The following is a 12500-nucleotide window of genomic DNA, read 5'->3' as shown; positions in this document are numbered from 1 at the left end:
CCTCATTCTCTGTAGAGTTATACACTGTTAGAGTTCTAACTTCTAAATTCTAACTTCTATTTCTAAGTTCCCAAGACGTCTAGCTTCTCCTGGCACCATGTGACTTGCTCTATATCAGAAATACATAATGCACAAAGGCACACAAAGCTAACACCATGTATCATAAAAGCCAACAGAGTCTTAATTAGGGTAAGAATGATCAATCAAAGTCGAGCCACACTGATGTCAATTTAACTGTAATGTGTTTAAGGTCATATACTATATTTGTGGATATACCCTCAGTGGTAAGAAATGCATGTGATCTTCTCATACAGTCTGTGCGGTTAGCCATCCCCCGGGGGATGTGGAGTCTTCAAGAGAGTCCCCTGACACTGCTTGACTTTAAATGTGTCAGTGTTGAGCCAGCACATAATCTATATTTTATTAGCTTCTCCGCGTAATTGGAAGCAGGCAGGAAGGTCATGCCTTCGGGGGCTGCATGGTGCTAGCGCTCAATGCTATCCATCTTTCCCTCCGATACAGCGATGAGTCTAGCTGTGTGTGAGGCGAAGAGGTGTCCTGTGTTTGAGCTATTAAGGAAGGTGTGGAGTTAGTAATTACACAGTACTAACAGTTAGTTATAACCTATGAATTGCTTGTTTGTGTCTTTGGGTTTCTCTCAGCAGACATGCACCACTAGTAAGATGTTCTGTGAGACGTTGTTTGGTTTTCAGATCCCTGTGTTTCAGCCTCAAGCGAACATTCTTAGCATTCTGTTTGTGTTTCTTACATTGTTTATTCTCTGCTATACGTCAAGCAGGGGAGGCTGGTGGAGGTTGAAATCGGAGGACAGGCTCATTGTAATGTATAATGGTTGATACCATCCATTCCTTATTCCGTTTCATGCATTAGAATGAGCCCGTCCTCCGATGTCTACCTCCACCAGCCTCCCCTGAGGTCCAGAGAAGTGTAGTGCACAGCTGGTTGAGTAGGTTCCCACTGCTGTATTCCTCTACATTGTCTCTCTTCAGCTGGGTCTCCGATTTCTACCTCCACCAGCCTCCAAAGCTGGGCCGTGCTCTGACCCGCAGTCTCACTGTAACTGCACTCTTTACTGCAGTTCCCACTGGGGGGGGTCACGACCCCAAACACTTCCTGTCAGCTCACTCGCCGTACCTCTGACCTCCCGAGCCGTAGTGTGGGATTGCACTGCCACTTCTTCATGGTTCTGTTTCCTGACATTTTTCACTCGACGTTTTCACTCGACGTTTTGTTTCCTGGTGTTTTAGAGGTTCTTTATGATAATGGACATGGTCGTTTAGCTGTCCATGGTGTGACAACTAGGTGCAGCAGAATACTTAACGTAACGGTATGTTGCCGTATTTTCATATCGCCAACAACATGCCTTCAGCTATCATTATTGGAGAACTCGGAAAGATTTCTCTTGAGAATTCTCAAAAAATAAATGTCTTCTCAGTTGGGTTTCTAGCCACTTTGGAGGGCGTAATGGGCTGAATGTACAATGCCTATTCAATGCAATTGTCAATTGAGCAAACAGCGTGTTTCTCTTTCTCTTTCCTCTGTCTCTTCAAAAGCTCTTATTAAGCCTGACAAGTCACTGTATTAGCAGCTAATTCTTTGAAACACAACGTTTTCAACCAAAAGGTTTGGTTAAACATTGAAAGAGGCACTACTTGTTCAGACAATAGTGTGTTTTTCATGCACACACCTAATTGTATAACACTTAGGAAAGTCTTGTTTAACATTCTCACAACACCGCTCTCTCTCTCTCTCTCTCTCTCTCTCTCTCTCTCCTCTCCCCTCTCCTTCTCTCCTATCAAACGGTTGCACAGTTAATTGTTGACTTGCCGAGGCAATTTGAATTTACAGACCGGCATATAAAGTTAAGTCATTTTCTTACACAAGCTGAGCGTATTCCCTAGCTACGGAGATAATTGCTATGCTAATTTGCAATCAGACTCAGTCAGGATTTCTCATGCGTCCTCATGCTACACAATGCAGTACATTTTCATTTTCCATTTAGCCCATTTGGATTTTTTCCCATTCAGCAAATACCTGGTTTTTTTTATGGAGTGCATTATCCATCTCAAGATAAGAGTAATAGGCTGTTCTCTGTAAATGATGTTGAGAAACCATTGATTTCATTAGTGGGTCATGTGTTGGCTCTAATCGACTACTGTAGAAGGAGTCTAGTTATGTTCATACATTCTCCTGACAGCTGTGTTGCATGAATACATACAGTCCTGCCCACAAGCAGACCTCAATTTCTGGCACTCATGGAAAAAGCAAAGAAAAGCAAGCTCCATTAAAATTCAATTTCGGATGCAGAGCCCTCAATGGTAATCACATTTGGGGTTTAATTTATTCTTTGACACTGATTAATTGTGCGGAATTGCTTGAGCCATTTCCTGCGGTTAACGTCAATTAATTAACTGACAGCATTAGATGTGATAATTAATCCAGTAGGGGGCCGCAGCATGGCGAGCAGGGACCTTGATGGTGGCCCTCAGGTGGCCCTGCCGCCATGATGAGGAGCTGCACCTGGCAGAACTCTCACTGGGACCTCTTGTTTCTCTGAGGCATCTTTGTACAGTAAGGCACCATAGAACACAGGGAGATGACTAACTCACCGAAGAGTGTTATACAGACAAGATAACAAGTCTTGTTAGAGAGGGCTTGTTTATTTGAAACATCTTAGTAAGGCAAGGCAGAACACAGGGAGATGACTAACTCACCGAAGAGTATTATACAGACAAGATAACAAGTCTTGTTAAAGAGGGCTTGTTTATTTGAAACATCTCAGTAAGGCAAGGCAGAACACAGGGAGATAACTAACTCACCGAAGAGTATTATACAGACAAGATAACAAGTCTTGTTAAAGAGGGCTTGTTTATTTGAAACATCTTAGTAAGGCAAGGCAGAACACAGGGAGATAATGAACTTACCGAAGCGTACAGTATTATACAGTACATACCAGATAAGTTAAGTTAGAGAAGGCTGTTTATTTCAAGTGTCAGGTTTACTGTACACAGAGGAGGTTATTGTATTGGGGTTTAGCTGCAAAATAACAAACCAACCAAATACTTTATTATCCAGACAAGATACCTGGGGAAACACTGTTGAGGATACGTTGTTGGAGTTCAGCTGAGCGAGTGAACTGAGTGTGACACAGACAAGTCAACAGTCTAGTTACGGCTGACTGTTGATTTCTAGTGTCAGGAATACACCTAGGAGGGGATATTGTTGGGGTTTCACTGTCAGTGGTTGACTGGTTCGGTTGTCGCAAGAGAGGCATTGACTCAGACTCCGACTCCCTAAGTCCCTCTCAATTAAAGCAGCGGCACATGGCCTAGGGACCACCAAAGCACAGTATCCATGCAACTTTATTTTTTTTCCTTGTCTTTTTTTTTTTCCTTCTTCTTCTTATGAGACAATGTCGGTCCCTCTCCCTTCCTTCCTTCCTTCGGCGTTGTCGAAATGAAAAAGGGTGTCACCTTGGAATTGTGAGAAAGAGCTTTAGAAACCGCTGTGAGCATCTGTCTCATTAATTAGAGGCTTTTGATACTGATTGACGATTGGGGGCCTTAATCAGTCGGATTCTTTAGAAGTTCACGACGATGTGTTTTTGTTTCATCCTTTGCTGCCTTCAAGGCCTCCTGCCTGTTTGGTTAATTGGGTCCATCTTCAATCAACACTTTAGAAGGCGATATAGTGGAGGCTGTGTGTGTGAGGTAGGTTCTGTGAGGTAGGTTCTGTGAGGTAGGTTCTGTGTGATATAATGGAGGCTGTGTGTGTGAGGTAGGTTCTGTGAGGTAGGTTCTGTGAGGTAGGTTCTGTGAGGTAGGTTCTGTGAGGTAGGTTCTTTGAGGTAGGTTCTGTGAGGTAGGTTCTGTGAGGTAGGTTCTGTGAGGTAGGTTCTGTGAGGTAGGTTCTGTGAGGTAGGTTCTGTGAGATATAGTGAAGGCTGTGTGTGAGGTAGGTTCTGCGAGGTAGGTTCTGTGAGGTAGGTTCTGTGTGATATAGTGAAGGCTGTGTGTGTGTAATAATTACCTTCTTGTATTGAGGTAGGTTCTGTTGTGATTGATGGAATGTAGTGGAGCCTTTTTGTAGTGATTATGTGATTTTGGGGACAACAATGAGTAGAGGTATTTGAATATCGGGGTACCTGATTACATAATGTCTTGGGGTTGTGTATTGTGGTGATTGAAGGCATGGTTTATGAAATATTATAAGTAAATACTCGTACAGACTGTGAAGTTCATCAGCACTGTTTTAAAGAAATAGCCTTGACTTGTTTTGCAAACCTGACCTTCAATGGAGTATCACAGGCATGTACAGTACATGTGAGTCTTCAGAATAATTAGAATTCATTATAGTAAATTATGACCAGAAGCTATTTAAATTAATTGGAATTCAACCAATTATCAGACACAGTATGCATCCACATGTGCCTTGGACATAAAAAAAAAAGGTGAATAATTAAAAATGTAAAAATATATATTTGCATTTTATATTCAACTGTATATATTAAATGGTGTACTTTATATAGAACATAGTGTAGGGGGTACAGAAGGGCCGTAGTGCGCAGGCTAAGCACCCTTGAGCAGAGGACATTAACCTTACATGTGTGAACAATGACTGGTTACAGGGCAAATGATTCCCTCAGAGAAGACCGGGCCAATGGGAGGTGAGCCGTACAGTCGTGGCTTAGTTATATGATAATTCTCCTCCCTAATCTGTACCTTTGGATTACGGAGGAATTACCTACGGCCATGGACACACGTCTCCTCAAGGGCCCAAGTTCTCCTCCATTGTTTTTCTTATCAGCGTTCCCCGCCAGCGGTAGGACTCCTGGTGTAGCAGGAGGAGGAGGAGGGGGAGGAGGAGGAGGAGAAGGAGGAGGAGGAGCAGGAGGAGGAGGTGGAGGAGCAGGAGGAGGAGGAGGAGGTGGAGGAGGAGGAGGAGGAGCAGGAGGAGGAGGTGGAGGAGTGGGAGGAGGAGGAGGAGGAGAGGGAGGAAAAGTAGGAGGAGGAGCAGGAGGAGGAGGAGAGGGAGGAAGAGTAGGAGGAGGAGCAGGACGAGGGGGAGGAGGAGGAGGAGGAGGAGCAGGAGGTGGAGGAGGAGAGGGAGGAGGAAGAGTAGGAGGAGCAGGAGGAGGGGGAGGAGGAGGTGGAGTAGGAGGAGGAGAAGAAGGAGGAGGAGGTGGAGTAGGAGGAGGAGGAGAAGGAGGGGGAGGTGGAGGAGTAGGGGGAGGTGGAGGAGTAGGAGGAGGAGGAGGAGAAGGAGTAGAAGGAGGAGGAGGAGAAGAAGGAGGAGGAGGAGGAGGAGGGTTGTCAGGTAATTCCCTCTGTTCCCTCTACCTTCTCCCTCCAGTCATGAGCGAAATGGAACGCAGGGTCTGATAGTTAATGGGGTTCTATGAGCCGCACCATGAGTTCTACCTGGGCTTGTCGCTATGAATCTTCCTTCGAGAAAGATCCGGAAAGAAATGAAGAACAAAAGGACAGATTTTGCCAAGGCATAGATATTTCAGAATATATACTGTACTGTAGATCCAACATGGCAAGGCAAGGCAAGTTTATTTATATAGCACATTTCATACACAGAGGCAATTTAAAGTGCTTTACATAAAATAGATCAAACCCAGAAACCCATAAAAAATATATATATTATAATAATAATAATAATAATAATAATAATAATAATAATTATTATTATTATTATTATTATTATTATTATTATTATTATGACAATAATAATAATAATAATACCAATAATAATAATAATAATAATTTTAAAAATAATAAAAGTCACAGTGCATTTTAGGGTCAGAGTGCAATTATTAGACATGCTATGGACAGACATACTATGTTATTTGTTTTCTGTTTTTCTGGTGTCTGGTCTTTTATGGTTAATATGAATCGGGACAGAAACAAACTAAACCAGAGACACGTTGAGGCAACAGCTCTGGAGCGTTGCTGTCTGGAGCTGTTCTTTTCCGGAAGCGACGGTGTGTATTGATATCTACCTTACCAGAGGATTTGATATTCAGATCTCCTCATAGACCTTGATTTCTCCCTCCACGCTTCAATACTACAGCGCTGTGTGTTAATCAGGGGAGACTGCTGGAGGGAGGAACGGGAGGAGGACGGGCTCGTTGTAATGCATTGAACGGAATAAGGAATGGCATCAAACAGATACCACTCCTCACTCCATCCCATGCATTACAACGAGCCCGTCCTCCCGTTCCTCCCTCCAGCAGCCTCCCCTGGACTGTACATCAGCGTTTCCTCCTTCACCGTGAGATCTGACTAGAGACTGTGAACTTGTGTTTGCGATGTGAAGTTCAGTCATATTAATCATTCTGTCAGACAATGAGAGCAGAGCACCCAAGGGGTAATCGGAGACAAGGCCTTTGAAAGAAGAATATGGGGGTCTGTGTGTTTTGGCTTGTTATTAATTTCACAAGGGGAAACGTAGGCCCCGGTGCCGCGCCACGCTGGGCTCTACCGTACTATGAGGAATACTGTTATACGTGGGGGAGCGTTTTCCCCTAAGATGGGATAAATGAATGTTGTTCAAGGTGAGGACAATGCGTGAACATCACATTTAGAGCCTTATTCATCAAGTTCCGACGGTGTGTCAACGCCGGTGCCAAAAGATGCTTTCTCCCAGGGAGCAGCTCGAAAAAAAAAAAAAAAGCTATAAAAAGCAACCGTTGACAAAGCAAACGCACCCGCATTTTCGCACCGTCTCTGATTGGAGTGGAGCTTTCACCCGGCTCACGAGATGAATTATAAATACGGTGTGTGTGTGTGTGTGTGTGTGTGTGCCGTCTTTATTTACTTTGAGGCATTAGCAGTACTGTTGTCTGTTGTAGAGGCACACAAACCCAAGGACATGTCGAATTACTCGTTTCGATAGTTGCGTTTGTCATTGTAGGTCGTAGTCGGAGGTGAAAGTCTCTCTCTCTCTCTCTCTCTCTCTCTCTCTCTCTCTCTCTCTCTCATGTATCCCCTCACCTTTGGGTGTCTAGTAGGGGTGGGGAGTCGACCCCAGACTCGACTCTCATGACTCCGTGACTCCAAATTCCACTGCTAATGTCTGAGACAACAAACAACAATGGTAGATAATGTCTTGTAGATAATGGCAATCTTCTCCCAGTCAAATGTCGTTTTTTTAAGCACATATTCACACACCTGACATTGCAGTTTCAGTCGCTTTGCGACAGTTTGCTATTTTGGAGTCGGGAGTCGAGAAAGAGTCAACTCTGAAAGTAGGAGTCAGAGTTGGCGTCGACTCCCCAAATCCTTGAGTCATACACCACCAGCGCCTCGAGCTTCAACAAGTAGTTGTCTCTCAGAAGCCTGATCTATTGTGACAAAAGCCCAGAAGGCCCCTCATAGAAACTCAGACACTTGTGTGTCGTAAAAAAACCCCGGCGCCACTCAACAACGTTTCCAACCGTCTCCCGTCCCCGTCGCCGTCGCCGTCTCACAGATGTGATGTTTTGACCGGCGATGTACTGCTGCAGCTACAAGCCTGGAAGGCGGTGTTGTGTCTCCAGATCTCCAGATGTGCGGGGAGGAGGGTGGAGACATGGAGAGGCGGAGAGTAACATTGATGTATGGGTGTGATTCCCCCTCGCCGACACCCCGGCCGTCGCCGCGCTGACAGTTGCCATAGGAGATGAGATGATTTATCGCCATGCCAACCCCTACATATGGTGATCTCTTTAACCAGAGGTGGAATAGCGACGCCTCTATCTCTCTCTCTCTCTCTCTCTCTCTCTCTCTCTATCTCTCTCTATCTCTCTCTCTCTCTCTCTCTCTCTCTCTCTCTCTCTCTCTCTCTCTCTCTCTCTCTATCTCTCTCTCTCTCTCTCTCTCTCTCTCTCTATCTCTCTCTCTCTCTCTCTCTCTCTCTCTCTCTCTCTCTCTCTCTCCCTCTCTCTCTCTCTCTCTCTCTCTATCTTTCTCGTCTGGTGGAGGGATTTGAATGATGAATGTTGTGTGTCCCAGTGTTTTTCATTTACGTGTACATATGTTGTGGGTTGCCTGACACAGATGATGTGTTACTCCCAACGAGCCGGGTAGTCAATCATAAGAACGTACAAAGCAAGGCATCTGTGCATTAACTTGTTATGAACTATCGTCCATACATTAACTGGTGATGGACTAACCAAGGAATGTTTTCCGCCAAGCCCATTTGTAACTGCTTTCAGTAGGAGGGCAGACTGAGAAGCTGTTTACGACGCTGCGGTTCGGGATGTGTCATGAATGCTGACAAATAGGTGCTTGATAAAATAGGTAGAATTTTTCCGTTTTCGGGAACAAAGTGATGAAAAGTGTCATCACCAACATGTTAATGAATTCATTAACATTCATTGTTAATGAATCTACTCGCTTTTGTATTTGTATGTGTTTATTTATTTTTAATGTTGTATTGGCATTTAAAAAAAGTTGCAGGTACAATACATTAATTTGTCAGAACTATTGTTCCCTTCACCCGATGTGGCAGTTAATACTATTCAAAATGTTATAATAATGTTATAACATGTTATAACAAGTGTTCTATATATGTTTTTGTGTCTCTCAGGGATGGTGAACTACAGTGAGGTCACTGGATACCCTCTGGTCCAGCACTGGAGGTTGCGTTCCGTCCTGTACCACGTCAAACTCAACCAGTGGGTCCTCTCTCAAGGTAAACAACACATCAATACACCATTTCTGTTCATCTCTCATGCAAACAGAGACAGGCAGACAGACAGATATACACGCACGCACGCACGCACGCACGCACACACACACGCACACACACAGCAACACCTAAACAGCAGGAATGAAATCAAAAACGTGGCTTAGGAGGCAAAAAATAGGGAGATTTGGCGAAGCCTGAAGCCAACGCCTGGCATTCACCATTTGCATCAGCGGTATGGTTCTCCGCACAGACTCCCTCGCTCTGCTCTGATAGGCTGCCATCATCTCATAGCTTTGTACTGGAGCAAGACCAACGCTTTCTGACAGGCCCTGCCAGGGAAACTTCAGCAAATAAGATAATTGTGAGATACGTATTTAGTGAAGCAATTCTTCACAGGAGAGGTTCTCTCCTAGTGACGCTTGGTTGTATGCACTGTCTTCTTGACATTTTTCCTCCTTTTTTATTTATTTTTTTTTTTTTGGGGGGGGGGGGGGGGGGAGGGTTATTTGCTTTGTGCTTCTCAGCTCGGTCATTTGAACCACCTCCTTCAACACTCCAGGAACATTTGTATATGATCAGAAACATTGTATTTAAATTATGCGTAATTCATTCGTCAGTATCAATAGTTTGAAGGGTGCTTCAATTTCGGACTTATTTTTTTTCTATTTGACAATTTTCATTATTTGTTATTTGTATTGAATGTATGTATCATCCCTGTATCTACAAATACTGTGGCTCTTGTGTGCGTATGTGGGTGGCGTACGTTATAAATATAGATATGACACAACTAATGCATTTCAAATAGAGAGCCTGCTCCCGTTTCCAACACGACCCCAGCCTTTACAATTCCATTTCCTCAATCTCATTACCTCTTGCTCTCTTTCCCCCCCTCTCTCTTCCCTCTCTCTTCCCTCTCTCTTCCCTCTCTCTTCCCTCTCTCTTCCCTCTCTCTTCCCTCTCCTCTTTCCCCATCTCCGTTTAAAGTCTTCATATTTCATCCGGGCCCGGAATGTGGGAGTTTACAGGTTTTAACACCTCATATCAACAGCGCCATATTTCATAAGGACCGTTCCGCGTGCCCATATTCCTGTTGCCTCATAATGTTATTGTGGAGGAGGCAGAGCTTCGGGATGAGTGCCCGGATGTGTTAATGCCTCCACTCTCTCCGACGATAATGGAACAGTTGAAGCACTTAACATGATGTTTGGTGTTTTTCCAGAAGGTAGAGTAGTGCACTGTGATGTGTTAATAAAGGTTTTGTTGTGCAGCAGGGTTCAGTATCCCAGAGAAAGCTGCTCACGGGGTTGCGATTTTAATCAAATTGTTTTGCCACTTTCGCAACAAATCACAGGGTGTCATATCTCAGCATTTGGAGGTTTATTCTGTCGTTGCATATTCAAATGGAATGCCATTAGAACTGTATGTGTTGACAATGCTAACTGTTAGCAGCCTTAACTGTAAACTCAATGACATTGAGCATTAATGAAGCAATTTACTACGGTATGTTGTTGCTACAGTAATTACAGTGTAACTACACAAGTCTAGGGACAATGCACTATGTAACAGCATTCTGTTGCTACAGTAATTACAGTGTAACGACACAGGTATCGAACTGTTCTGTCTCTACGGTTACTACACAGATATACTGTAAGGGGCAGCTTGATATAAAACATGGCGGTGTTTTTCTGACAGCGTTCACCTCCGCCATCCACTCCCTGGACGGCGCCACGCTGCGTAGCGACTTCGTCTCCATCCTGCGGGAGTTTGGGAACCACTTCGTCCAGGAAGCCGTGTACGGGTTCGAAGAGTCCTGTACCATCTGGTACCCCAACAAGCAGGTCCAGCGGCAGCTGTGGCTGGAGTACCAGGACATCAGCAAAGGTAAGCCCGGATCGGTCGTCCACGCTTTAAGCTGCTGGAGAGCTGCCATTGGCTTGCTCCCTGTTCCAGTGGGAGAGGCCCGCTCTTGAGTTATTTTGTGTATTTTATGTATGAAATCATGCCAAAGAAAGGCCTGGAAACGACATTTATTTCTTTTTCTTTAAAAAAAAAAAAAAGCCGTTTGACATTCACTGGTAGTTGACGAATGCACAAAGACAGGAAATAAAATAAGGGCATTGGAAGCGCCAGCCGAATGTAAATGATATCGGGTAACTTGGGGGTAATTAGCATATGAGTCATTCACTTTTCAAACTGTAGATGAAATCTAGATAGTCATGCCAAAAAAACCTCAAACTAAGTTTCGATCGTGTCACAGAGGCTAGTTGAGTGAGCTGATATACAGTTCATTGTCCCACAGCAATTATTTAGCAATCCACAACATCGGAGTAGAAAAGGAATTTCTCTGTTTAACCACGAGTGAACGACAGGCAAATAGAGCCCCCTTTGTTGAAATGCCATCGTGTCAGTAATCCATCTTAGTTTTTTGTTTTTTTTGTTGTACCTGTACAGTCGTTGTTTTTCACAGCGAGACAAAGGCAGTTAAAAACGACCGGCCCCTCCCTCCCTCCCTCCCTCCCTCCCGTGTTTCAGTCCAGCAATTCCAGCACCATTCCTTCCGTGGGCTGAATCGACCACTTTGCCACGTTCCCAAGGACATTCCCTCACAATTCAACTCAACTCCTACCACTTCTGACAGATGACTCTAAATGACTGAGTTTTCCGCTCATGTGAAAGCTCCATTATTCTTCATTTTGCTCACCCCTCTGACACCAGTGCAGGACTTTTTACACTATTGGAAACAAATGCTTTTTTTGGGGGGGGTGGGGGGGGTTGGTTTGCGGGGGTGGAAACATCATTTTGTTATTCTGTCTTAGACAACAACACAATCCCCTAGAATCTCACATTAGGGGACCGCACCAGAGCGCGGAATGATTGTTTTGATTCATGAGGGCAGCCAACTTCTAAATAGCTTTGAGAAATAAAAAAAACTAAACAAAAAAAAACATCCATTTTCGAAAGAAAACAAGTTGTTCAGTTGGAAGAGTTCCGGAGTGGTAGAACACTTTCGAAATCATCTCTCTTAATCTTGATCTTCTCTCTGACCTCATAAATGTCCTGACCAGTTGTTGGGAGTAATGGACCCATTGGAGAGACCAGGGTGATCCGGGCTCGAGCCCCTGCCCCAAATATCAGCACCCCCCTGGAGTTGGTGCTGATCATTTTCGCATGTTCTTGGGGAGAAGCAGCTGCAAGCGGACAAACAGCAATAAGACTTATTTATAGGTTGTAAATCAATGGCAAGTAACGGCAAACATGGAGAGATGTTTAAATCATTCAACAGTTATCCGTTTACAGTTAACAGTTATCAGTTTTTTTTCCCCCATGCTACGCGTATGTTTTATTAACTATTTGTCACGTCGGCCTAGATGTATCAAATAAAAAAAAACTCGAAATCTAATATAACTTTATGACACGTTGTAATCTGTCCAAACCCTACGGAAGGATTCAGCTAGTTGTTTTTGAATGGCAGACACTGTAGGCGCCATAGGCAGGGCTGCCATCATTAGATGATTAGTCTTGTTTGCAGAGAGGCGAGGAGCCCACCATAGCTCATTAGTTTGGACCAGCGTGCATTTTTCAAACGGTGAAGGATTTCATATCCAGCCCTTGTGATTAATGAGAACATTTCAAATGGATATGGTTTAGAGAAGAGATTAGAATTGTCTGAGGGAGAACCTCAATTACCAACCAAAAAAAGCTTAACTTGGAGTTGGGGAATGGGTGCTACATGCTGTCTCTGTGCTGTCGTGTAACACCGTGTGAGTGCAATGTTGTTACCAGGGTAGTTATGTTGTTAC

General features: G+C 44.1%; 1 protein-coding gene across 1 annotated transcript in view; it reads left to right on the top strand.

Annotated features, from left to right (window-relative positions):
* The window catches only part of astn1 (astrotactin 1), a gene marked incomplete at both ends in the record, with an annotated part of 174613 nt that overhangs the window by 106274 nt on the left and 55839 nt on the right, over positions 1-12500 (top strand). Inside the window, 2 exons of the mRNA XM_083689801.1 lie at positions 8599-8703; positions 10393-10581. Coding sequence (XP_083545927.1) covers positions 8599-8703; positions 10393-10581 — 294 coding nt within the window. The remainder of the gene's footprint in view (positions 1-8598; positions 8704-10392; positions 10582-12500) is intronic.

This window comes from Argentina silus (genome assembly GCF_951799395.1).
Source record: "Argentina silus genome assembly, chromosome: 18".
In the NCBI taxonomy this organism is placed as follows: domain Eukaryota; kingdom Metazoa; phylum Chordata; class Actinopteri; order Argentiniformes; family Argentinidae; genus Argentina; species Argentina silus.
This window is presented reverse-complemented; position numbering and strand designations above follow the sequence as displayed.